At 54.9% G+C, this 24,196-nt stretch overlaps 1 protein-coding gene across 2 annotated transcripts in view; it reads left to right on the top strand.

Moving 5' to 3' along the window:
* Positions 1 to 24,196, top strand: part of DNMT1 (DNA methyltransferase 1) — a 30,206-nt gene that overhangs the window by 2,062 nt on the left and 3,948 nt on the right. The window contains exons 2-28 of one of the 2 annotated variants that reach the window (XM_062511788.1): positions 108 to 150; positions 578 to 685; positions 1,310 to 1,589; positions 2,137 to 2,209; positions 2,303 to 2,393; positions 2,830 to 2,870; positions 2,982 to 3,033; positions 3,281 to 3,364; positions 3,460 to 3,569; positions 3,646 to 3,764; positions 3,842 to 3,934; positions 4,577 to 4,728; positions 5,152 to 5,339; positions 5,990 to 6,179; positions 6,549 to 6,646; positions 6,736 to 6,883; positions 7,010 to 7,125; positions 7,784 to 7,985; positions 8,098 to 8,231; positions 8,327 to 8,500; positions 9,245 to 9,466; positions 11,286 to 11,478; positions 14,111 to 14,201; positions 14,968 to 15,099; positions 16,089 to 16,371; positions 17,467 to 17,608; positions 22,227 to 22,393. In XM_062511788.1, coding sequence (XP_062367772.1) covers positions 108 to 150; positions 578 to 685; positions 1,310 to 1,589; positions 2,137 to 2,209; positions 2,303 to 2,393; positions 2,830 to 2,870; positions 2,982 to 3,033; positions 3,281 to 3,364; positions 3,460 to 3,569; positions 3,646 to 3,764; positions 3,842 to 3,934; positions 4,577 to 4,728; positions 5,152 to 5,339; positions 5,990 to 6,179; positions 6,549 to 6,646; positions 6,736 to 6,883; positions 7,010 to 7,125; positions 7,784 to 7,985; positions 8,098 to 8,231; positions 8,327 to 8,500; positions 9,245 to 9,466; positions 11,286 to 11,478; positions 14,111 to 14,201; positions 14,968 to 15,099; positions 16,089 to 16,371; positions 17,467 to 17,608; positions 22,227 to 22,393 — 3,726 coding nt within the window. The remainder of the gene's footprint in view (positions 1 to 107; positions 151 to 577; positions 686 to 1,309; positions 1,590 to 2,136; positions 2,210 to 2,302; positions 2,394 to 2,829; positions 2,871 to 2,981; positions 3,034 to 3,280; positions 3,365 to 3,459; positions 3,570 to 3,645; positions 3,765 to 3,841; positions 3,935 to 4,576; positions 4,729 to 5,151; positions 5,340 to 5,989; positions 6,180 to 6,548; positions 6,647 to 6,735; positions 6,884 to 7,009; positions 7,126 to 7,783; positions 7,986 to 8,097; positions 8,232 to 8,326; positions 8,501 to 9,244; positions 9,467 to 11,285; positions 11,479 to 14,110; positions 14,202 to 14,967; positions 15,100 to 16,088; positions 16,372 to 17,466; positions 17,609 to 22,226; positions 22,394 to 24,196) is intronic. The other variant, XM_062511789.1, reaches the window with a different exon arrangement.

Raw genomic sequence — 24,196 nt, 5'->3', positions numbered from 1 at the left:
CATCCCTGACCCGAGCCGTGTCCCTCTGGGGCCATCCCCTGGTGTCCCTTTGTCCCCTCCCTTGGTGTCCCCTTGTTCCCTGCTGACCCCCAGCTCTGTCCCCCCAGGCTGCAGGACTTGGATCGGGATGAGGAGCACCTGGGAGAGAAGGTGAGTGCTGGCACGTCCCCACTGTCACCTGGGCAGTGTCCCCTCCGTGCCACACGTTGTCCCCTTGGGAAGTCCCTCTGTGGCCTGCCATGTTCCCTCTGTCCCCACACTGTCCCCTCTGACCCCTCAATTCCCTCTGTTCCTTCCATTCCTGCTGTCCCCAGTGTCCCCAGTGTCCCCAATGTCCCCAGGAGAGTGTCCAGGAGAAGCTGAGCCCCATCCGTGGATTCCTGGCCCCGATGTCCCCACCCTGCCCCTGCTGTCCCCAGTGTCCCCACGGTGTCCCCACGGTGTCCCCAATGTCCCCAGGAGAGTGTCCAGGAGAAGCTGAGCCTCATCCATGGGTTCCTGGCCCCGATGTCCCCACCCTGCCCCTGCTGTCCCCAGTGTCCCCACGGTGTCCCCACGGTGTCCCCAATGTCCCCAGGAGAGTGTCCAGGAGAAGCTGAGCCTCATCCATGGGTTCCTGCAGGCCGAGGTGCAGCTGCAGCTCAGTGAGCTCGAGGCCAAGCTGCGCCGGGAGGAGCTCTCCGAGGTGAGACCCTAAAACTCTGGGATTTGGGATAAAACACTGGAGAAAAAGAACAGGATTTGGGATAAAACAATGGGATTTGGGAGAAAACGCCGGGAGCTGGGTCCCTGTGGGATTTGGGATCACATGCCAGGCAGACCCCAGGTTTTGGGTCCCTGTGGGATTTGGATCCCTGTGGGATTTGGGATCAGAGCCCAGGATTTGTGTCCCTGTGGGATTTGTGTCCCTGTGGGATTTGGGATCACACCCCAGGAACACCCCAGGATTTGTGTCCCTGTGGGATTTGTGTCCCTGTGGGGTTTGTGTCCCTGTGGGATTTGGGATCACACCCCAGGAACACCCCAGGATTTGTGTCCCTGTGGGATTTGTGTCCCTGTGGGATTTGGGATCACACCCCAAGATTTGTGTCCCTGTGGGATTTGGGATCACACCCCAGGATTTGTGTCCCTGTGGGATTTGTGTCCCTGTGGGATTTGGGATCACACCCCAGGATTTGGGTCCCTGTGGGATTTGGGATCACACCCCAGGATTTGTGTCCCTGTGGGATTTGACCTCACACCCCAAGAACACCCCAGGAGCCAGGCTCAGCTCCAGGTGCTCCCCTCCCTCCCACCCTCCCCACCCCAGGAGCGTTACCTGGCCAAGGTGAAGGCTCTGCTGCGCCAGGAGCTCTCGGCCCAAAATGGCGCCGGGGGCCCCGGCACCAACGGCTGCGCCGGGAACGGCGCCTACGGCAGCGACGAGGACTCGGAGCGCGCCGGGGACGACGACGGCGCCGCGGATGGCGCCGGGGACGGCGCCATGGAGCTCGAGGAGGGGGTGGCGCCGGCCTCGTCCCCGTCCTGCTCCGGCCCCGCGGCGCGGGCGCGGAAATCCCGCCGGAGCCGCTCCAACGGCGACGCCAAAAGTAACGGTTTGGGGTTCCCGGGGTTTTGGGGTTTGTTTTTGGGGTGTGGTTCGTGGGGGTGGGTGGTGAGGGGAGAAGCTCGGGGAGGGGTTTGGGGTCTTGGGATCCCCTCGGGAAAGGGTTTTGGGGTCTCCTGGATTTGGGGTGTGGTGGTTGCTGTTGGGATGGAGAGGGGGATTCCTTTGGGAAGGGGTTTGGGATCCCCTCGGGAGGCGTTTTGGGGTCTCCTGGTTTTGGGGTGTGGTAATTCCCCTTGGCATGGAGAGGGGGATCCCCTCGGGAAGGGTTTTGGGGTCTTGGGATCTCCCTAGGAAGGGGTTTAGGGTCTTGGGGTTCCTTCAGGAAGGGGTTCTGGGGTCTCCTGGTTTTGGGCTGTGACAATTCCCATTGGGATCAAGAGCTGGGATCCCCTTGGGAAGAGGTTTGGGATCTCCTGGCAGAGGTTTTGGGGTCTCTTTGGTTTGGAATGTGACAGTTCCCATTGGGATCAAGAGCTGGGATCCCCTTGGGAAGGGTTTTGGGATCCATGTCCCTGCTCTTCCTGCAGAGAGTCCCGGCAGCTCCCGCGTCACGCGCAGCTCCGGCCGGCAGCCGTCCGTGCTCAGCCTCCTGTCCAAAGGGTCAGTGCCTCCTCTTCCTCATCCTCATCCTCATCCCAAAATCCCAAACCCTTCCCGTGCCCCAAAAATCCCAGTCCTGGCTCGACCCCGCAGATCCAACAAGCGGAAGTCGGAGGAGGTGAACGGGGAGGTGAAGCCGGAGATGATGAGCGTGGAGAAGGAGGAGGAGGAGCTGGAGGAGAAGGTCGGGGGGGGGAACGACATTTCTGGGGTGATTTCCTGGGATTTTGGTTTGTTGTGACATCCCAGACCTTTCCCACATCATTTTTGGGGTGATTTCCTGGGATTTTGGACACTGGTGACATCCCAGATCTGCTCCAGGTCATTTTTGGGTTGATTTCCCAGGATTTTGGTCACCAGTGACATCCCAGACCCGTCCTGAGTCATTTTTGGGTTGATTTCCCAGGATTTTGGTCACCAGTGACATCCCAGACCCGTCCTGAGTCATTTTTGGGGTGATTTCCTGGGATTTCAGTCACTGGTGACATCCAAGATCTATTCAGGTCATTTTTGGGTTGATTTCCCAGGATTTTGTTCTGTTGTGACATCCACGGGGATTTTGACCATTCTGGGGTTGCATTTTCCTGCTCCTTTCCCCATTGTTTTGCCTTTCTCTCCAGGATCAAGATGAGAAGAGGATGAAAATGGAAACCAAAGACGGGTGAGGAGAAGGGGAACGTTCCCTCTGGAGCCGTGTCCCGGTGCCGGTGACAATGACAGCGATGATGGCACTGCTTCATTCTCATCCCAGAATTCCATTTTTCCCTCCCAGATCAGAAATCAAAGATGAAATCCCTCAGGTTAAAATCACTGCTACTGCTAAAGTAAGTTCCTCCTCATCCCAGTTTTTTTGGGGGGCATTTCTTAATTCCTTAAAATTCCTGAATTTGGGATTTTTTTGGGGGATGAGTTGATTATTCCAAAGGATGGGATAATAAACCCATTTCCAGCCCTTTCAGTTTCCCAAAACCAACCAGCTGAGGCTGGTCCTGATGGAAAATTTTGCTAAAATCCTGGATAATTTTGGGAATCACTTTGGGAAAAGCTGCCTCTCCCTCCGCTCTCCCACAGACCACCCCCCCAAAATGCCTCGACTGCCGGCAGTACCTGGATGACCCCGACCTCAAATTCTTCCAAGGGGACCCCGATGACGCCGTAAGGGATCCAAACCTCCTTCCCCAGTCTCAGGAAAAAGCAGGAACATCCACGAATCCCAGTTTTAAACTTTACTTCCTCCCTCCCGGATGCAGCTGGAAGAGCCGGAGATGCTGACGGACGAACGTTTGTCCATCTTCGACGCCAACGAGGACGGCTTCGAGAGCTACGAGGACCTTCCCCAGCACAAAGTCACCTCCTTCAGGTGAGACCCCGCAGGAATTCCCTCTGGAATTCCCTCTGGAACTGCCTCCCACGCCCCTTTGTGTCCCCCTCCACAGCGTTTATGACAAGAGGGGACACCTCTGTCCCTTCGACACCGGCCTCATCGAGAGGAACATCGAGCTCTACTTCAGCGGCGTCGTCAAACCCATCTACGACGACAACCCCTGCCTGGACGGTGAGGAAACGCCCGGAATTCCCGGGAATTCCCCAATTCCCAGGTGGGAATTGTCCCGTTTCTTTATGGTCTGGCAGGTGGGGTGAGAGCCAAGAAGTTGGGGCCCATCAATGCCTGGTGGATCACGGGATTCGACGGAGGGGAGAAGGCGCTGATCGGCTTCAGCACGGGTGAGGAGGGGGAATCTGGGGGGATTTGGGGCTTTTTTGGGGGTTGGTTTTGGGCTTTTTTTGGGGGGAGGGGGGTCGAGCTTTTTTTAGGGTTGGTTTTGAGCTTTTTTGGGTTGGTTTTGGGTTTTTGGGGGGGGGATTTCGAGCTTTTATGAGGTTGTTTTTGAGGTTTTCTGGGGGAATTTTGAGCTTTTTTGGCGTTGGTTTTGGGTTATTTCAGGCTTTTTTTGAGGATTTTTGGAGGGAAGGTCTCAAGGTTTTTGCCCTTTCTTCTCTTTTTTCTCCCTTTCTCCTCCTTTCCCACCATTTTCTCTTTATTTTTTCTCCTCTTTTTCTTCTTGTCCTTTTCTTTTCCCTTCTCCTTTTTCCCTCCTCTTTCCCCATTTGTTTCCCCTCCTTACCCTTTTCCCCCCTTTCCTTTATTTTTTCTCCCATTTCTCCTCTTTTTCCCATCTTTCCTCCCTTCCTTTTCCTTATTTTTTCTCATCTCTTTCCCACCTTCCCTTCTTTTTTTCCTTACTTTTTTCTCCTCTTTTTCCTCTTTTCCCTTCTCCTTCCCCCCGCCTCTTTCCCCCAATTTCCCCTCCCCTCCCTACCCTTCCCCCCCCCCACAAAATCCCACAATTTGGGGACCATTCCCAGCCTTTGCCGACTACATCCTGATGGAGCCGAGCGAGGAGTACGCGCCGACCTTCGCGCTGATGCAGGAGAAGATCTACATGAGCAAGATCGTGGTGGAGTTCCTGCAGAACAACCGCCACGTCAGCTACGAGGACCTGCTCAACAAGATCGAGGTGACGCCGTCACCTCCCCGCGGTGTCACCTCCCTGTGCCGTCACCTTCCCGTGGCGTCACCTTCCCGCAGCGTCACTGTCACTGTTCCAAAACATCCCCAGCCCAAAACATCCCCAGCCGTCCCCAACCATTCTTGGCCATCCCGAAACCTTCCCAACCATTCCAAATCCTTCCCAACCATCCCCAACCCTTCCCAACCCATCCCCAACCATCCTGAACCATCCCCAGGCCTTCCCAACCCTTCCCAACTCATCCCAACCATCCCCAACCCTTCCCAACCCTTCCCAACTCATCCCAACCATCCCCAACCCTTCCCAACCATTCCCAGTCTTGGTGACTCTTGGAATGGGTGATCTGTGGAGGGGTTAGTGGCCATTCCCAACTCTTCCCAACGATGCCCAACTCTTCCCAAATTCCCCCAGACCACGGTGCCGCCGGCCGGGCTCAACTTCAACCGTTTCACGGAGGACTCGCTGCTGCGCCACGCGCAGTTTGTGGTGGAGCAGGTGGAGAGCTACGACGAGGCCGGCGACAGCGACGAGCCCCCGGTGCTCATCACGCCCTGCATGAGGGATCTCATCAAACTGGCCGGCGTCACCCTGGGCAAGAGGTGACTTTTGGGGGCAGAAACCCCAAAATCGGGAAAATGCAACCAAAATTTAGGAGGCTTTGGGTTCTGGGGTCGCAGAGTTGGGGAAATCGGCGCAAAATTGGGGATTCTCATGCCTGGCATGGGGGAGGTCATCACTGTGGGCAAGAGGTGAGATTGGGGGGCAGAAACGCCGAAATCGGGAAAATACGACCAAAATTTGGGAAGTGGGACGTCAAAAGTAAGAGGATCTACCCAAAATTGGGGAGGGTTTTGGCTTAGTGGTTCCAAAAATGGGAAAATTGACCCAAAATTGAGGAGGCTTTGGGTTCTGTGGCCATGAAATTGGGAGAATGCAACCAAAATCAGGCAAATCTTCCCAAAACCGGTGAAGATTTTGGGTTCAGTGGTTCAGTGGGGATCTGAAACTCTCCCAAAACTGGGAAGATCCTCCCAAAACCACAAAATCTGTCCCCAAAATTGGGCAAATCCTCCCAAAATTGGCCAAACCCAAACCCGCTGCTGCTCCAAAGGGAGGAGGACGCTTTGCAGGGGTTGGGTCCCCAAAATCCACCCACAGCCTTTGGGGTCCCCATCCGTCACCCATGGGGTGTCCCCGGGGCGGCGTCGCCGCGGCCGGGCGCGGCCTGAGCGCTGTCCCCGTGTCGCAGGCGAGCCGTGCGGCGCCAGGCCATCCGGCACCCCACGCGCATCGACAAGGACAAGGGTCCCACCAAGGCCACCACCACCAAGCTGGTGTACCTCATCTTCGACACCTTCTTCTCGGAGCAGATCGAGAAAGACGAGCGTGAGGAGGACAAGGAGAACGCCACCAAGCGCCGGCGCTGCGGCGTCTGCGAGGTGATGGAGGGGCGCCGGGGACATGGTTGTGGGGTGGTTTGTCTTGGAGGGTCTTCCAGCCTTGGTCAACAGCAATGACATGGGTTGGGTTGGTTTGGGGAGTCTTCCAACCTTGGTCAGTGTCAATGGGTTGGGTTGGGTTGGGTTGGTTTGTCTTGGAGAGTCTTCCAGCCTTGGTCAGCGTCAATGGGATGGGTTGGGTTGGTTTGTCTTGGAGAGTCTTCCAGCCTTGGTCAATGTCAATGGCCTGGGTTGGGTTGGTTGATCTTGAAGAGTCTTCCAACCTTGGTCAATGTCATGGGTTGGGTTGGGTTGATCTTGGAGTGCTCTTCAACCTTGTTCACCATCGATGTCCCTGTGCCATGCCAGGTGTGCCAGCAGCCCGAGTGTGGCAAGTGCAAGGCATGCCAGAACATGGTCAAGTTCGGTGGCAGTGGCCGCAGCAAGCAGGCGTGTCTGCAGAGGAGGTGCCTGTCCCTGTCCCCAGCGTCCCTGTCCCCAAAACCCCCCGGCCATGTCCTGGTGACACTCCGGTGACGCTCCGGTGCCCTCCCAGGTGTCCCAACCTGGCGGTGCGGGAGGCGGACGAGGATGAGGAGGTCGATGACAACATCCCCGAGATGCCCTCGCCCAAGAAGATGCTGCAGGGTCGTAAGAAGAAACAGAACAAGAGCAGGATCTGCTGGGTCGGGGAGCCCATCAAGGTGAGACAGCTGGGCAGGTGAGGGACCTGTTCAGGTGAGGACCTGTCCAGGTGAGGGGAACCCATCCAGGTGAGGGAGCCCATCCAGGTGAGGCCAGTACCTGTAACCGTCGCCATGTCCCGGTAGAGCGATGGGAAGAAGGATTTTTACCAACGCGTCTGCATCGACTCCGAGACCCTGGAGGTTGGGGACTGCGTGTCCGTGAGCCCAGATGACCCCACCAAGCCCCTCTACCTGGCCAGGTGAGTTCTCCATGTTCCCATGGGGTGGGATCATCCTCACAGCCCCACCAAGCCCATTTACCTGGCCAGGTGACTTCTCCATGTTCCCATGGGTTTGGGGACACCAAGCCCCTCTACCTGACCAGGTGATTTCCCCATTCTCCCATGGGTTATAGAGCACACCAAGCCCCTCTACCTGGCCAGGTGATTTCCCCATTCTCCCATGGGTTATAGAGCACACCAAGCCCCTCTACCTGGCCAGGTGATTTCCCCATTCTCCCATGGGTTATAGAGCACACCAAGCCCCTCTACCTGACCAGGTGATTTCCCCATTCTCCCATGGGTTATAGAGCACACCAAGCCCCTCTACCTGACCAGGTGATTTCCCCATTCTCCCATGGGTTTAGAACACACCAAGCCCCTCTACCTGGCCAGGTGATTTCCCCATTCTCCCATGGGTTTAGAACACACCAAGCCCCTCTACCTGGCCAGGTGATTTCCCCATTCTCCCATGGGTTATAGAGCACACCAAGCCCCTCTACCTGACCAGGTGATTTCCCCATTCTCCCATGGGTTTAGAACACACCAAGCCCCTCTACCTGGCCAGGTGTTCCCCATTCTCCCGTGGTTTTGGTCACACGTGTCCATCCCCTCTCACTCCACCATGCCCCTCACTCAGGGTGACGGCCATGTGGGAGGACAGCGGTGGCCAGATGTTCCACGCCCATTGGTTCTGCCCGGGCTCGGACACCGTCCTGGGGGCCACCTCGGACCCTCTGGAGCTGTTCCTGGTGGACGAATGCGAGGACATGCAGCTCTCCTACATCCACGGCAAGGTCAACGTCATCTACAAGGCACCCTCGGACAACTGGGCCATGGAGGTGAGCGTCGGTCGACGCGGCCGTAGCCGGTCGACGCGGCCGTAGCCGGTCGACGCGGCCGGAGTCGGTCGGCGCGGCCGGAGCCGGACGTGCCGTTGGTCGTGTCCATCAGGGAGGGCTGGACACCGAGATCAAGATGGTGGAAGACGACGGAAGGACTTACTTCTACCAGATGTGGTACGACCAGGAGTACGCGCGCTTCGAGAGCCCGCCCGGCACGCGGCCCACCGAGGACAACAAGTACAAGTCAGTTTTTTTGGGTGGGAAAACGACGGGGTTTGGGTTCTCCCGGCTCCAAGAAATGGATTTTTTTTTGGGAGAGTCCGGTGGTGTTTTGGTAGGTTCTGCATGAGCTGCGCTCGGCTGGATGAGGTGAGGCACAAGGAGATCCCCAAGGTGGCCGAGCCGCTTGAAGAGGCCGATGGTAAAATGTTCTACGGCGTGGCCACCAAGAACGGCGTCCAGTACCGCGTGGGCGACGGCGTCTACCTGCTGCCCGACGCCTTCTCCTTCAGGTGGGTCTCTGGGTTGGCATTTCGGCATTTTTGGGACATTTTTTGGGTGTTTTTTTGGTAATTCTGTGGTTTTTTTAGAAATTTTTTGGGCATTTTTTTGGTATTCTGAATAAAGGCTACAAAATCCCAAACCATCACCCAGCTCTTGATCCAAAATTTGGAATCACTGCTGGATTACCCAACTTTTGACCCGAACTTTGGATTCCAGGCTCTAAAACCCCTCCAAGACCCCAAAACCCCAAAACCTTAACCCAACTCTTGCCCCAAAGTTTGGAATCAAGACTGGATCACCCAAGTCTTGCCCCAAAATCCAGAACCAATGCTCCAAAACCCCAAAACCTTCACTCAACTCTTGACCCAAAATTCGGAACCGATGCTCCAAAACCCGAAAACCTTCACCCAACTCTTGACCCAAAATTCGGATTCAAGGCTGGATTACCCAACTTTTGACCCAAACTTTGGAATCCAGCCTCTAAAACCCCTCCAAGACCCCAAAACCTTCACCCAACTCTTGACCCAAAATTCGGATTCAAAGGTGGATTACCCAAATTTTGACCTAAAATTCAGAGCCAATGCTCCCAAACCCCAAACCTTCACCAACTCTTGACCCAGAATCCAGAACCAAAGCTCTAAAACCCCTCCAAACCCCCAAAACCTTCACCCACCTCTTGCCCCGAGCACCGCAAACCCTCTTCCAACCCAACGCCCCAACGTTCCCGGCGTCGTTTTTCCCGGTTTCTCCAGCGTTAAACCGGCCAGCCCGGCCAAGAGGCCCAAGAAGGAGGCGGTGGACGAGGAGCTGCACCCCGAGCACTACAGGAAATATTCCGAGTACATCAAGGGCAGCAACCTGGACGCTCCCGAGCCGTTCCGCGTGGCTCGCATCAAGAGCATCTTCTGCGGCCTGCGCGGCAACGGCAAACCCAACGAGGCCGACATCAAACTGGGCCTCTACAAGTTCTACAGGTGCCTCCAGTGCTCCGCAGCTGCTCCACACCTGTGGGGGGAGGTGGTTTGCAGTTGGTGGTCGTTACGGTTTTGGGGTTGTTTTTCTAATTTTTGGGGATTTTTTAAATTTTTTTTTTATTATTTTTCTTGTATTCTATTTTTTCCTTCTTTTCTATTTTTTTCTATCTTTCATTTTTTTCTTTTTTTCTATTTTTTTAATTTTTTCTTTTCTTTCTATTTTTCTTTTATTTCCTATTTTTTATTTCTTCTGTTTTCTGTATTTTTTTCTATTTTTTGATTTAATTTATTCTATTTTTTCTTTTTTCCTATTTTTTTCTGTTTTTTTATTGTTTTCTACCTATTTCCTCTATTTTTTCTTTTTTTCAAATTTTTTCTGTTTTTATTCAAATTTTTATATTTTTTTCTTTTTTTCCTTTTTTTCTATTTCTATTTTTTCTATTTTTTAGTAATTTTTCTCTAATTTTTTTCTATTCTCTTTTGATCTGTTTTTTTCCTATTTTATCTTTTTCATTTTTTTCTTTTCTATTTTTTTCTATTTTTTTCTATATTCTGTTTTTTTTCTAATTTTATTCTATTTTTTCTGTCTGTTTTTTTCTATTTTTTTCTATTTTATCGTGTCTTTTTATTTTTTTCTACTTTTTTCTATTTCTATTTTTTCTATTTTTTTTTTGTACTTCTTTTTTGGCTTTTCTTAATTTTCCTGTATTTTCTATTTTTTTTATTTTCTCTATTTTTTTCTATTGTGCTTTTTTTCCTGTCTTTTTCTAATTTTTTCTGGGTTCTTTTTTTCTATCTTTTTTCTCTTTATTTGGTCTTAAATATTTCTTGGTTGAGCATAGATCTTGTTCACTTTTACAAATTGTGGGTTCTGTGGTGCTTTAAGCCTCCACCTGCTCCAAACCTGTGATTTTTTTGGAGTTTTTTTGGGGAGGTTTGGAGTTGGTGCTGACAGCAGGGCCTGATCTGGTGACCCAAATCTTTGGAAGTTTCTCGGTGACCTTCCTGACCCGGGTGATTCTTGTTGAACCTTCCCAACACTTCCTGCAGCTCTGGATGAGTTCTTTGGGGGGTCTGGATGAATTTTTTGGGGGTCTGGTGGTGTTTCTAGGGGTCTGGATGAGTTCCTGGAGGTCTGAATGAGTTTTTGGAGGTCTGGATTAATTTTTGAAGGTCTGGATGAGTTCCTGGAGGTCTGAATGAGTTTTTGGAGGTCTGGATGAGTTTTTGGAAACCTGGATGAGCTTTTGGAGGTCTGGATGACTTTTTGAAGGTCTGGATGAATCTTTGGATGTCCAGATGAGTTTTTAGGGACCTGGATGAATTCTTGGAGGTCTGGATTAATTTTTGAAGGTCTGGATGAGTTTTTGGAGGTCTGGATGAGTTTTTGAATGTCTGGAATAATTTTTGGAGGTCTGGATGAGTTCCTGGAGGTCTGGATGAGTTTTTGAAGGTCTGGATGAGTTCTTTGAGCTCTGGATGAGTTCCTGGAGATTTGGATGAGTTCCTGGAGGTCTGGATTAATTTTTTGACCTCTGGATGCGTTTTTGGGGATCTGGATGAGTTTCTGGAGGTCTGGATGAGTTTTTGAAGGTCTGGATGACCTTTTGAAGATCTGGATGAGTTTTTGGGGACCTTGGATGAATTAGAGGCCTACAGACCCCATGGATGAAGATAAGTTGATGTTTTCCATGAAGGGATTGCATCCTGAACCAAAATCTCCAAACCCCAACCTCACCAAGAACTGGACACACCTCATGGATTTTTTTCCCCCCCCCTTTTTTTTTTTTTTTTTTTTTTTTTTTTTGGGAATTTCCAGGCCAGAGAACACCCACAAATCCACCAAGGCGAGCTACCACGCCGACATCAACCTGCTCTACTGGAGTGACGAGGAGGCCACCGTGGAGTTCCGGGCGGTGCAGGGCCGCTGCTCCGTGGTCTACGGCGAGGACCTGACCGAGAGCATCCAGGACTACTCCATGGGTGGCCTGGACCGCTTCTACTTCCTGGAGGTGAGGGCTGGTAGAGCCAGGGATGGGGGCTGGAGACGCCGGGGGTGAAATCAGGTTGGGGCTCAGGGTGGTTTTCCATTCAGGAGTTGGGTTTGGGGTTGGTCCTGAGGTTTTGGGGAGCAAATCTTGGAGGTCTGGGTGAGTTCCTGGAGATCTGGATGAGTTCCTGGAGGGCTGGATGAGTTTTTGGAGGTCTGGGTGAGTTTTTTGGATCTCTGGATGAGTTCCTGGAGATCAGGATGAGGTTTTGGAGGTCTGGGTGAGATTTTGGATCTCTGGATGAGTTCCTGGAGATCAGGATGAGGTTTTGGAGGTCTGGGTGAGTTTTTTGGATCTCTGGATGAGTTCCTGGAGGGCTGGATGAGGTTTTGGATCTCTGGGTGAGTTTTTTGGATCTCTGGATGAGTTCCTGGAGATCAGGATGAGTTTTTGGCGGTCTGGGTGAGTTTTTTGGATCTCTGGATGAGTTCCTGGAGATCAGGATGAGGTTTTCGATCTCTGGGTAAGTTTTTTGGATCTCTGGATGAGTTCCTGGAGATCAGGATGAGGTTTTGGAGGTCTGGGTGAGTTTTTGGATCTCTGGATGAGTTCCTGGAGGGCTGGATGAGGTTTTGGATCTCTGGGTGAGTTTTTTGGATCTCTAGATGAGTTCCTGGAGATCAGAATGAGGTTTTGGAGGTCTGGGTGAATTTTTTGGATCTCTGGATGAGTTCCTGGAGGTCAGGATGAGTTTTTGGAGGTCTGGGTGAGTTTTTTGGATCTCTGGATGAGTTCCTGGAGATCAGGATGAGGTTTTGGAGGTCTGGGTAAGTTTTTGGATCTCTGGATGAGTTCCTGGAGATCAGGATGAGGTTTTGGAGGTCTGCGTGAGTTTTTGGATCTCTGGATGAGTTCCTGGATGTCAGGATGAGGTTTTGGAGGTCTGCGTGAGTTTTTGGATCTCTAGATGAGTTCCTGGAGATCAGGATGAGGTTTTGGAGGTCTGGGTGAGTTTTTGGATCTCTGGATGAGTTCCTGGAGATCAGGATGAGTTTTTGGAGGTCTGGGTGAGTTTTTGGATCTCTGGATGAGTTCCTGGAGATCAGGATGAGGTTTTGGAGGTCTGGGTGAGTTTTTTGGATCTCTGGATGAGTTCCTGGAGGGCTGGATGAGTTTTTGGAGGTCTGGGTGAGTTTTTTGGATCTCTGGATGAGTTCCTGGAGATCAGGATGAGGTTTTGGAGGTCTGGGTGAGTTTTTGGATCTCTGGATGAGTTCCTGGAGGGCTGGATGAGTTTTTGGAGGTCTGGGTGAGTTTTTTGGATCTCTAGATGAGTTCCTGGAGATCAGGATGAGGTTTTGGAGGTCTGGGTGAGTTTTTGGATCTCTGGATGAGTTCCTGGAGGGCTGGATGAGTTTTTGGAGGTCTGGGTGAGTTTTTTGGATCTCTGGATGAGTTCCTGGAGATCAGGATGAGGTTTTGGAGGTCTGGGTGAGTTTTTGGATCTCTGGATGAGTTCCTGGAGGTCAGGATGAGTTTTTGGAGGTCTGGGTGAGTTTTTTGGATCTCTAGATGAGTTCCTGGAGATCAGGATGAGGTTTTGGAGGTCTGGGTGAATTTTTTGGATCTCTGGATGAGTTCCTGGAGGTCAGGATGAGTTTTTGGAGGTCTGGGTGAGTTTTTTGGATCTCTGGATGAGTTCCTGGAGATCAGGATGAGGTTTTGGAGGTCTGGGTAAGTTTTTGGATCTCTGGATGAGTTCCTGGGGGGCTGGAGACCCCGGGGGTGAAATCAGGTTGGGGCTCAGGGTGGTTTTCCATTCAGGGGTTGGGTTTGGGGTTGGTCCTGTGGTTTTGGGGAGCAAATCTTGGAGGTCTGGATGAGTTCCTGGAGATCTGGATGAATTTTTTTGGATCTCTGGATGAATTTTTTTGGATCTCTGGATGAGTTTCTGGACGTCTGGATGAGTTCCTGGAGGTCTGGATGAATTTTTTTGGATCTCTGGATGAATTTTTTTGGATCTCTGGATGAGTTTCTGGACATCTGGATGAGTTCCTGGAGGTCTGGATGAAGTTTTGGATCTCTGGATGAGTTTTTTGAGGTCTGAAGAGTTTTTGGAGGTCTGGATGAATTTCTTTGGAGGTTAGGATAAGTTTTTGGAGGTCTGGGTGAATTTTTTTGGATCTCTGGATGAGTTTTGGGGGGTTTGGAGCAGTTTTTGGAGGTCTGGATGAATTTCTTTGGAGGTCTGGATGAGATTTTGGAGCTCTGGATGATTTCCTGGAGGTCTGGATGAAGTTTTGGAGGTCTGGAGACCCCAGGGATGAAGGAAAGTTGAAGTTTTCCATGAAGGGATTGGATTTGGGGCCAATTCCAGCGTTTTAGGGAGTAAATCCTGGACTCTAAACTGGGTTTTTGAGGACCTGGGTGAGTTCCTGGAGGTCTGGAATTGTCCAAGAAGGGTCTGAAGGAGTTCCTGGAGACTCTGGATGTATCCCTGAGGTTCTGCTGTTCCAGATTCACTGAACCATTCCCTGATTCCCACGGGATTTTGGCAATCCCGGGGCCATTCCCGAGCTGGAAAATCTCCTGGTGTCCAATCCCAAATCCTGGAGATTTTTGGGGTTTTTTTTGTTTTGTTTTTTTTCCTCAGGCTTACAACGCCAAAACCAAGAGCTTTGAGGATCCTCCCAACCACGCCCGGAGCTCCGGGAACAAAGGGAAGGGGAAGGGGAAAGGGAAAGGTGAGGCTGAAAAAGGGGTGGGAAAAGGGGCTGGGAAAAGGGCAGAAAAAAAGGGCTGAAAAAGGATGGAAAAAGGGGCAGAAAAAAGGTGGGAAAAGGGGTGGAAAATGGGTAAAAAGGGGGCAGAAAAGGGTCTGGGAGGTGATGGATTACTGGAGGAGGATGAGGAGGAAGAAGAGCAGGGGGCAAGGATGAGGAGGATGAGGATGAAGATCAGGAACTGCCCCATTCCCTCAGGGAAGGCCACAGGGAAGGCAGCAGGAGAGGAGCAGGGGGATGATGAGGATGAGGATGGTGAGGATGAGGAGGATGAGGATGATGAGGATGAGGATGATGAGGATGGTGAGGATGAGGAGGATGAGGATGAAGATCAGGAACTGCCCCGTTCCCTCAGGGAAGGCCAAAGGGAAGGCAGCAGGAGAGGAGCAGGGGGATGATGAGGATGAGGATGGTGAGGATGAGGAGGATGAGGATGGTGAGGATGAGGATGAAGATCAGGAACTGCCCCGTTCCCTCAGGGAAGGCCAAAGGGAAGGCAGCAGGAGAGGAGCAGGGGGAGGATGAGGATGAGGATGAGGATGGTGAGGATGGTGAGGATGAGGAGGATGAGGATGAAGATCAGGAACTGCCCCGTTCCCTCAGGGAAGGCCAAAGGGAAGGCAGCAGGAGAGGAGCAGGGGGATGATGAGGATGAGGATGAGGATGATGAGGATGAGGAGGATGAGGAGGATGAGGATGAAGATCAGGAACTGCCCCGTTCCCTCAGGGAAGGCCAAAGGGAAGGCAGCCGGCCCCGAGCAGAGCGAGCAGGAGCCGCCGCAGCTGCAGGTGCCCAAGCTCCGCACCCTGGACGTGTTCTCCGGCTGCGGGGGCCTCTCCGAGGGCTTCCACCAGGCAGGTGAGCCCCGGCCCCGGGGCTCCGGGAATTCCGGCCCTCGGGAAGGGGCGGGACAGGCCTTGGGGGGCAGCAAATGTGCTGGGTGTTCCCAGTGCCCATTCCCAGTGCCCATCCCCATTCCCAGTGCCCCTTCCCAGTGCCCATCCCCCTTCCCAGTGCCCATCCCCAGTGCCCATCCCCATTCCCAGTGCCCATCCCCATTCCCAGTGCCCCTTCCCAGTGCCCATCCCCCTTCCCAGTGCCCCTTCCCAGTGCCCATCCCCATTCCCAGTGCCCCTTCCCAGTGCCCATCCCCCTTCCCAGTGCCCATCCCCAGTGCCCATCCCCATTCCCAGTGCCCATCCCCATTCCCAGTGCCCCTTCCCAGTGCCCATCCCCATTCCCAGTGCCCCTTCCCAGTGCCCATCCCCCTTCCCAGTGCCCATTCCCAGTGCCCATCCCCACTCCCAGTGCCCATCCCCATCCCCAGTGCCCATCCCCAGTGCCCATCCCCATTCCCAGTGCCCATTCCCAGTGCCCATCCCCATTCCCAGTGCCCATTCCCATTCCCAGTGCCCATTCCTGGCCATTCCCAGTGCCCATCCCCCTTCCCAGTGCCCATCCCCAGTGCCCATTCCCAGTGCCTATTCCCATTCCCAGTGCCCATCCCCATTCCCAGTGCCCATTCCCAGTGCCTATTCCCATTCCCAGTGCCCATCCCCATTCCCAGTGCCCATCCCCAGTGCCCATTCCCAGTGCCTATTCCCATTCCCAGTGCCTATTCCCATTCCCAGTGCCCATCCCCATTCCCTGTGCCCATCCCCAGTGCCCATCCCCACTCCCAGTGCCCATCCCCACTCCCAGTGCCCATCCCCATTCCCAGTGCCCATCCCCAGTGCCCATCCCCACTCCCAGTGCCCATCCCCATTCCCAGTGCCCCTTCCCAGTGCCCATCCCCACTCCCAGTGCCCATTCCCAGTGCCCACCCCTGCCCTTCCCAATCCCCTCAGGAGTCTCGGAGACGCTCTGGGCCATCGAGATGTGGGAGCCGGCGGCGCAGGCGTTCCGGCTCAACAACCCCGGCACCACGGTGTTCACCGAGGACTGCAACGTGCTCCTCAAGCTGGTCATGGCGGGCGAGAGAACCAACTCCTTGGGCCAGAAGCTGCCCCAGAAGGGCGACGTGGAGATGCTCTGTGGTGGCCCCCCGTGCCAGGGCTTCAGCGGCATGAACCGCTTCAACTCCCGCACCTACTCCAAGTTCAAGAACTCCCTGGTGGTCTCCTTCCTCAGGTGGGTGGGGACGGGGTTTCTGTGGGGGGTGAGACCTTGTCTGGTGTCCCCTCATTGGTGTGGAGATGGTTTTTGGGATTTGACCCCATCTGGTTCATCTTCATTGGTGTGGAGATGGTTTTTGGGGTTTGACCCCATCTGGTTCATCTTCATTGGTGTGGAGATGGTTTTTGGGGTGTGACCCCATCTGGTTCATCTTCATTGGTGTGGAGATGGTTTTTGGGATTTGACCCCATCTGGTTCATCTTCATTGGTGTGGAGATGGTTTTTGGGGTTTGACCCCATCTGGTTCATCTTCATTGGTGTGGAGATGGTTTTTGGGATTTGACCCCATCTGGTTCATCTTCATTGGTGTGGAGATGGTTTTTGGGGTGTGACCCCATCTGGTTCATCTTCATTGGTGTGGAGATGGTTTTTGGGGTGTGACCCCATCTGGTTCATCTTCATTGGTGTGGAGATGGTTTTTGGGGTGTGACCCCATCTGGTTCATCTTCATTGGTGTGGAGATGGTTTTTGGGGTGTGACCCCATCTGGTTCATCTTCATTGGTGTGGAGATGGTTTTTGGGGTGTGACCCCATCTGGTTCATCTTCATTGGTGTGGAGATGGTTTTTGGGGTTTGACCCCATCTGGTTCATCTTCATTGGTGTGGAGATGGTTTTTGGGGTGTGACCCCATCTGGTTCATCTTCATTGGTGTGGAGATGGTTTTTGGGGTGTGACCCCATCTGGTTCATCTTCATTGGTGTGGAGATGGTTTTTGGGGTGTGACCCCATCTGGTTCATCTTCATTGGTGTGGAGATGGTTTTTGGGGTGTGACCCCATCTGGTTCATCTTCATTGGTGTGGAGATGGTTTTTGGGGTGTGACCCCATCTGGTTCATCTTCATTGGTGTGGAGATGGTTTTTGGGATTTGACCCCATCTGGTTCATCTTCATTGGTGTGGAGATGGTTTTTGGGGTGTGACCCCATCTGGTTCATCTTCATTGGTGTGGAGATGGTTTTTGGGGTGTGACCCCATCTGGCGTCTCCTGGTGGGGATTTTTGGGGTGTCCCCCTGTCCCCACCATTTTGGGGTGTCCCTCTGTCCCCTCAGTTACTGCGATTATTACCGGCCGCGCTTCTTCCTGCTGGAGAACGTCCGGAATTTCGTGTCCTTCAAGAGGTCCATGGTGCTCAAGCTGACCCTGCGCTGCCTGGTGCGCATGGGTTACCAGTGCACCTTCGGGGTGCTCCAGGTAAGGTCTCCAGGGCTGCTTTTGGGGTGAAAAACCCCAGTTCTGGTACCCTGAGAAACGTTGGTTGTGTTGTTCCTTGGGGGATGATCCCAAAGGAACTGGGAATTGGGAATTGGTCAGTTGGTCATGAAATGGAGGGAGTGACCCCTTGGGTGGCCCTGGGGACATCCCCACCAGAGTTCCTCAGGACCTGTCCTCTCCCAACCCCCTGTGATGGCCCCGTGGCCATTCCCATCCCCCGGTAGCCATTCCCATCCCAGTGGCCATTCCCATCCCCCGGTAGCCATTCCCATCCCCCGGTAGCCATTCCCATCCCAGTGGCCATTCCCATCCCCCGGTAGCCATTCCCATCCCCCGGTAGCCATTCCCATCCCAGTGGCCATTCCCATCCCCCGGTAGCCATTCCCATCCCAGTGGCCATTCCCATCCCCCGGTAGCCATTCCCATCCCAGTGGCCATTCCCATCCCCCGGTAGCCATTCCCATCCCCCGGTAGCCATTCCCATCCCAGTGGCCATTCCCATCCCCCGGTAGCCATTCCCATCCCAGTGGCCATTCCCATCCCCTGGTAGCCATTCCCATCCCCCGGTAGCCATTCCCATCCCCTGGTAGCCATTCCCATCCCCCGGTAGCCATTCCCATCCCAGTGGCCATTCCCATCCCCTGGTAGCCATTCCCATCCCCTGGTAGCCATTCCCATCCCAGTGGCCATTCCCATCCCCTGGTAGCCATTCCCATCCCCTGGTGGCCATTCCCATCCCCTAGTAGCCATTCCCATCCCCTGGTAGCCATTCCCATCCCAGTGGCCATTCCCATCCCAGTGGCCATTCCGATCCCAGTGGCCATTCCCATCCCCCGGTAGCCATTCCCATCCCCCGGTAGCCATTCCCATCCCCTGGTAGCCATTCCCATCCCCTGGTGGCCATTCCCATCCCCTGGTAGCCATTCCCATCCCAGTGGCCATTCCCATCCCCTAGTAGCCATTCCCATCCCCTGGTAGCCATTCCCATCCCAGTGGCCATTCCCATCCCCCGGTAGCCATTCCCATCCCCCGGTAGCCATTCCCATCCCAGTGGCCATTCCCATCCCAGTGGCCATTCCCATCACCCGGTAGCCATTCCCATCCCAGTGGCCATTCCCATCCCAGTGGCCATTCCCATCCCCCGGTAGCCATTCCCATCCCCCGGTAGCCATTCCCATCCCAGTGGCCATTCCGATCCCAGTGGCCATTCCCATCCCCCGGTAGCCATTCCCATCCCCTGGTAGCCATTCCCATCCCCTGGTAGCCATTCCCATCCCAGTGGCCATTCCCATCCCCTAGTAGCCATTCCCATCCCCTGGTAGCCATTCCCATCCCAGTGGCCATTCCCATCCCCCGGTAGCCATTCCCATCCCCCGGTAGCCATTCCCATCCCAGTGGCCATTCCCATCCCAGTGGCCATTCCCATCCCCCGGTAGCCATTCCCATCCCAGTGGCCATTCCCATCCCCCGGTAGCCATTCCCATCCCAGTGGCCATTCCCATCACCCGGTAGCCATTCCCATCCCAGTGGCCATTCCCATCCCAGTGGCCATTCCCATCCCCCGGTAGCCATTCCCATCCCCCGGTAGCCATTCCCATCCCAGTGGCCATTCCCATCCCAGTGGCCATTCCCATCCCCTGGTAGCCATTCCCATCCCAGTGGCCATTCCCATCCCCCGGTAGCCATTCCCATCCCCCGGTCGCCATTCCCATCCCAGTGGCCATTCCCATCCCCCGGTAGCCATTCCCATCCCCTGGTGGCCATTCCCATCCCCTAGTAGCCATTCCCATCCCCCGGTAGCCATTCCCATCCCAGTGGCCATTCCCATCCCAGTGGCCATTCCCATCCCCTGGTAGCCATTCCCATCCCAGTGGCCATTCCCATCCCCTGGTAGCCATTCCCATCCCCCAGTAGCCATTCCCATCCCAGTGGCCATTCCCATCCCAGTGGCCATTCCCATCCCAGTGGCCATTCCCATCCCCTGGTAGCCATTCCCATCCCAGTGGCCATTCCCATCCCCCGGTAGCCATTCCCATCCCCTGGTGGCCATTCCCATCCCCTAGTAGCCATTCCCATCCCCTGGTAGCCATTCCCATCCCAGTGGCCATTCCCATCCCAGTGGCCATTCCCATCCCCTGGTAGCCATTCCCATCCCAGTGGCCATTCCCATCCCCTGGTAGCCATTCCCATCCCCCAGTAGCCATTCCCATCCCAGTGGCCATTCCCATCCCCTGGTAGCCATTCCCATCCCCCGGTAGCCATTCCCATCCCAGTGGCCATTCCCATCCCCTGGTAGCCATTCCCATCCCAGTGGCCATTCCCATCCCAGTGGCCATTCCCATCCCCTGGTAGCCATTCCCATCCCAGTGGCCATTCCCATCCCCTGGTAGCCATTCCCATCCCCTGGTAGCCATTCCCATCCCAGTGGCCATTCCCATCCCCCGGTAGCCATTCCCATCCCCCGGTAGCCATTCCCATCCCAGTGGCCATTCCCATCCCCCGGTAGCCATTCCCATCCCCTGGTGGCCATTCCCATCCCCTAGTAGCCATTCCCATCCCCTGGTAGCCATTCCCATCCCAGTGGCCATTCCCATCCCAGTGGCCATTCCCATCCCCTGGTAGCCATTCCCATCCCAGTGGCCATTCCCATCCCAGTGGCCATTCCCATCCCCTGGTAGCCATTCCCATCCCAGTGGCCATTCCCATCCCCCGGTAGCCATTCCCATCCCCTGGTGGCCATTCCCATCCCCTAGTAGCCATTCCCATCCCCTGGTAGCCATTCCCATCCCAGTGGCCATTCCCATCCCAGTGGCCATTCCCATCCCCTGGTAGCCATTCCCATCCCAGTGGCCATTCCCATCCCCTGGTAGCCATTCCCATCCCCCAGTAGCCATTCCCATCCCAGTGGCCATTCCCATCCCCTGGTAGCCATTCCCATCCCCCGGTAGCCATTCCCATCCCAGTGGCCATTCCCATCCCCTGGTAGCCATTCCCATCCCAGTGGCCATTCCCATCCCAGTGGCCATTCCCATCCCCTGGTAGCCATTCCCATCCCAGTGGCCATTCCCATCCCCTGGTAGCCATTCCCATCCCCTGGTAGCCATTCCCATCCCAGTGGCCATTCCCATCCCCCGGTAGCCATTCCCATCCCCTGGTAGCCATTCCCATCCCAGTGGCCATTCCCATCCCAGTGGCCATTCCCATCCCCTGGTAGCCATTCCCATCCCAGTGGCCATTCCCATCCCCTGGTAGCCATTCCCATCCCCTGGTAGCCATTCCCATCCCAGTGGCCATTCCCATCCCCCGGTAGCCATTCCCATCCCCCGGTAGCCATTCCCATCCCAGTGGCCATTCCCATCCCCCGGTAGCCATTCCCATCCCCTGGTAGCCATTCCCATCCCAGTGGCCATTCCCATCCCCTGGTGGCCATTCCCATCCCCTAGTAGCCATTCCCATCCCCTGGTAGCCATTCCCATCCCAGTGGCCATTCCCATCCCAGTGGCCATTCCCATCCCCCAGTGGCCATTCCCATCCCCCGGTAGCCATTCCCATCCCCCGGTAGCCATTCCCATCCCCTGGTAGCCATTCCCATCCCAGTGGCCATTCCCATCCCCTAGTAGCCATTCCCATCCCCTGGTAGCCATTCCCATCCCAGTGGCCATTCCCATCCCCTGGTAGCCATTCCCATCCCCCAGTAGCCATTCCCATCCCAGTGGCCATTCCCATCCCCTGGTAGCCATTCCCATCCCCCGGTAGCCATTCCCATCCCAGTGGCCATTCCCATCCCCTGGTAGCCATTCCCATCCCAGTGGCCATTCCCATCCCAGTGGCCATTCCCATCCCCCGGTAGCCATTCCCATCCCCTGGTGGCCATTCCCATCCCCCGGTAGCCATTCCCATCCCCCGGTAGCCATTCCCATCCCAGTGGCCATTCCCATCCCCCAGTAGCCATTCCCATCCCCTGGTAGCCATTCCCATCCCCCGGTAGCCATTCCCATCCCAGTGGCCATTCCCATCCCCCGGTAGCCATTCCCATCCCCTGGTAGCCATTCCCATCCCCTGGTAGCCATTCCCATCCCCCGGTAGCCATTCCCATCCCCCGGTAGCCATTCCCATCCCAGTGGCCATTCCCATCCCCTGGTAGCCATTCCCATCCCAGTGGCCATTCCCATCCCAGTGGCCATTCCCATCCCCCGGTAGCCATTCCCATCCCCTGGTGGCCATTCCCATCCCCCGGTAGCCATTCCCATCCCCCGGTAGCCATTCCCATCCCAGTGGCCATTCCCATCCCCCAGTAGCCATTCCCATCCCCTGGTAGCCATTCCCATCCCCCGGTAGCCATTCCCATCCCAGTGGCCATTCCCATCCCCCGGTAGCCATTCCCATCCCCCGGTAGCCATTCCCATCCCAGTGGCCATTCCCATCCCCCGGTAGCCATTCCCATCCCCCGGTGGCCATTCCCATCCCAGTGGCCATTCCCATCCCCCGGTAGCCATTCCCATCCCAGTGGCCATTCCCATCCCAGTGGCCATTCCCATCCCCCGGTAGCCATTCCCATCCCCCGGTAGCCATTCCCATCCCAGTGCCGTCCCCCCAGGCCGGGCAGTACGGCGTGGCGCAGACGCGGCGCCGCGCCATCGTGCTGGCGGCGGCGCCGGGCGAGAAGTTGCCCATGTTCCCCGAGCCCCTGCACGTGTTCGCCCCCCGCGCCTGCCAGCTCAGCGTCGTGGTGGACGACAAGAAATTCGTCAGCAACATCACCCGGTGAGAGCCCGGGAATTCCGGGTGGGAATTTGGGAATTCCGGGTGGGAATTCATCCATCCGGGGTGGGAATTCATTCATCCCGGGTGGGAATTCATTCATCCCGGGTGGGAATTTGGGAATTCCGGGTGGGAATTCATCCAGGGTGGGAATTCATCCCGGGTGGGAATTCATCCCGGGTGGGAATTTGGGAATTCCAGGTGGGAATTCATCCAGGGTGGGAATTCATCCGGGGTGGGAATTTGGGAATTCCAGGTGGGAATTCATCCAGGGTGGGAATTCATTCATCCGGGGTGGGAATTCATTCATCCCGGGTGGGAATTCATTCATCCCGGGTGGGAATTTGGGAATTCCGGGTGGGAATTCATCCAGGGTGGGAATTCATCCCGGGTGGGAATTCATCCGGGTGGGAATTTGGGAATTCCAGGTGGGAATTCATCCAGGGTGGGAATTCATCCCGGGTGGGAATTCATCCCGGGTGGGAATTTGGGAATTCCAGGTGGGAATTCATCCGGGGTGGGAATTTGGGAATTCCAGGTGGGAATTCATCCAGGGTGGGAATTCATTCATCCCGGGTGGGAATTTGGGAATTCCGGGTGGGAGTTCATCCGGGGTGGGAATTTGGGAATTCCGGGTGGGAGTTCATTCATCCGGGGTGGGAATTCATTCATCCCGGGTGGGAATTTGGGAATTCCGGGTGGGAATTTGAGAATTCCGGGTGGGAGTTCATCCCGGGTGGGAATTCATCCGGGGTGGGAATTCATCCGGGTGGGAATTTGGGAATTCCAGGTGGGAATTCATCCAGGGTGGGAATTCATCCCGGGTGGGAATTCATCCCGGGTGGGAATTTGGGAATTCCAGGTGGGAATTTGGGAATTCCGGGTGGGAGTTCATCCCGGGTGGGAATTTGGGAATTCCAGGTGGGAATTCATCCGGGGTGGGAATTTGGGAATTCCAGGTGGGAATTCATCCAGGGTGGGAATTTGGGAATTCCGGGTGGGAATTTGGGAATTCCGGGTGGGAGTTCATCCGGGGTGGGAATTTGGGAATTCCGGGTGGGAATTTGAGAATTCCGGGTGGGAGTTCATCCCGGGTGGGAATTCATCCGGGGTGGGAATTCATCCGGGTGGGAATTTGGGAATTCCGGGTGGGAATTCATCCCGGGTGAGAATTTGGGAATTCTGGGTGGGAATTCATCCCGGGTGGGAATTCATCCGGGGTGGGAATTCCGGGTGGGAATTTGGGAATTCCGGGTGGGAATTTGGGAATTCCAGGTGGGAATTCATCCCGGGTGGGAATTCATCCGGGGTGGGAATTCGGCACTGAGGACTGTGAGGGTTTGGGAATTTTGGTTTGGGAATTTGGCACTGGGGACTGTGAGGGTTTGGGAATTCAGTTTGGGAATTCGGCACTGAGGACTGTGAGGGTTTGGGAATTTTGGGAATTTGGCACTGAGGACTGTGAGGGTTTGGGAATTTTGGTTTGAGAGTTTCAGTTTGGGAATTCAGTTTGGGAATTTGGCACTGGGGACTGTGAGGGTTTGGGAATTTTGGTTTGGGAGTTTCAGTTTGGGAATTCAGTGTGGGAATTTGGCACTGGGGACTGTGAGGGTTTGGGAATTTTGGGAATTCGGCACTGAGGACTGTGAGGGTTTGGGAATTTTGGGAATTCGGCACTGAGGACTGTGAGGGTTTGGGAATTCAGTTTGGGAATTCGGCACTGGGTGTTGAGCGTTGTTTGGTTTGGGAATTCGGCGCTTGGGAATTCGGGGAATCCGGCACCAGAAATTTGGCGCCGCCGGGAAT

The sequence above is a fragment of the Cinclus cinclus genome, chromosome 32 (assembly GCF_963662255.1).
Source record: "Cinclus cinclus chromosome 32, bCinCin1.1, whole genome shotgun sequence".
NCBI lineage: Eukaryota > Metazoa > Chordata > Aves > Passeriformes > Cinclidae > Cinclus > Cinclus cinclus.
This window is presented reverse-complemented; position numbering and strand designations above follow the sequence as displayed.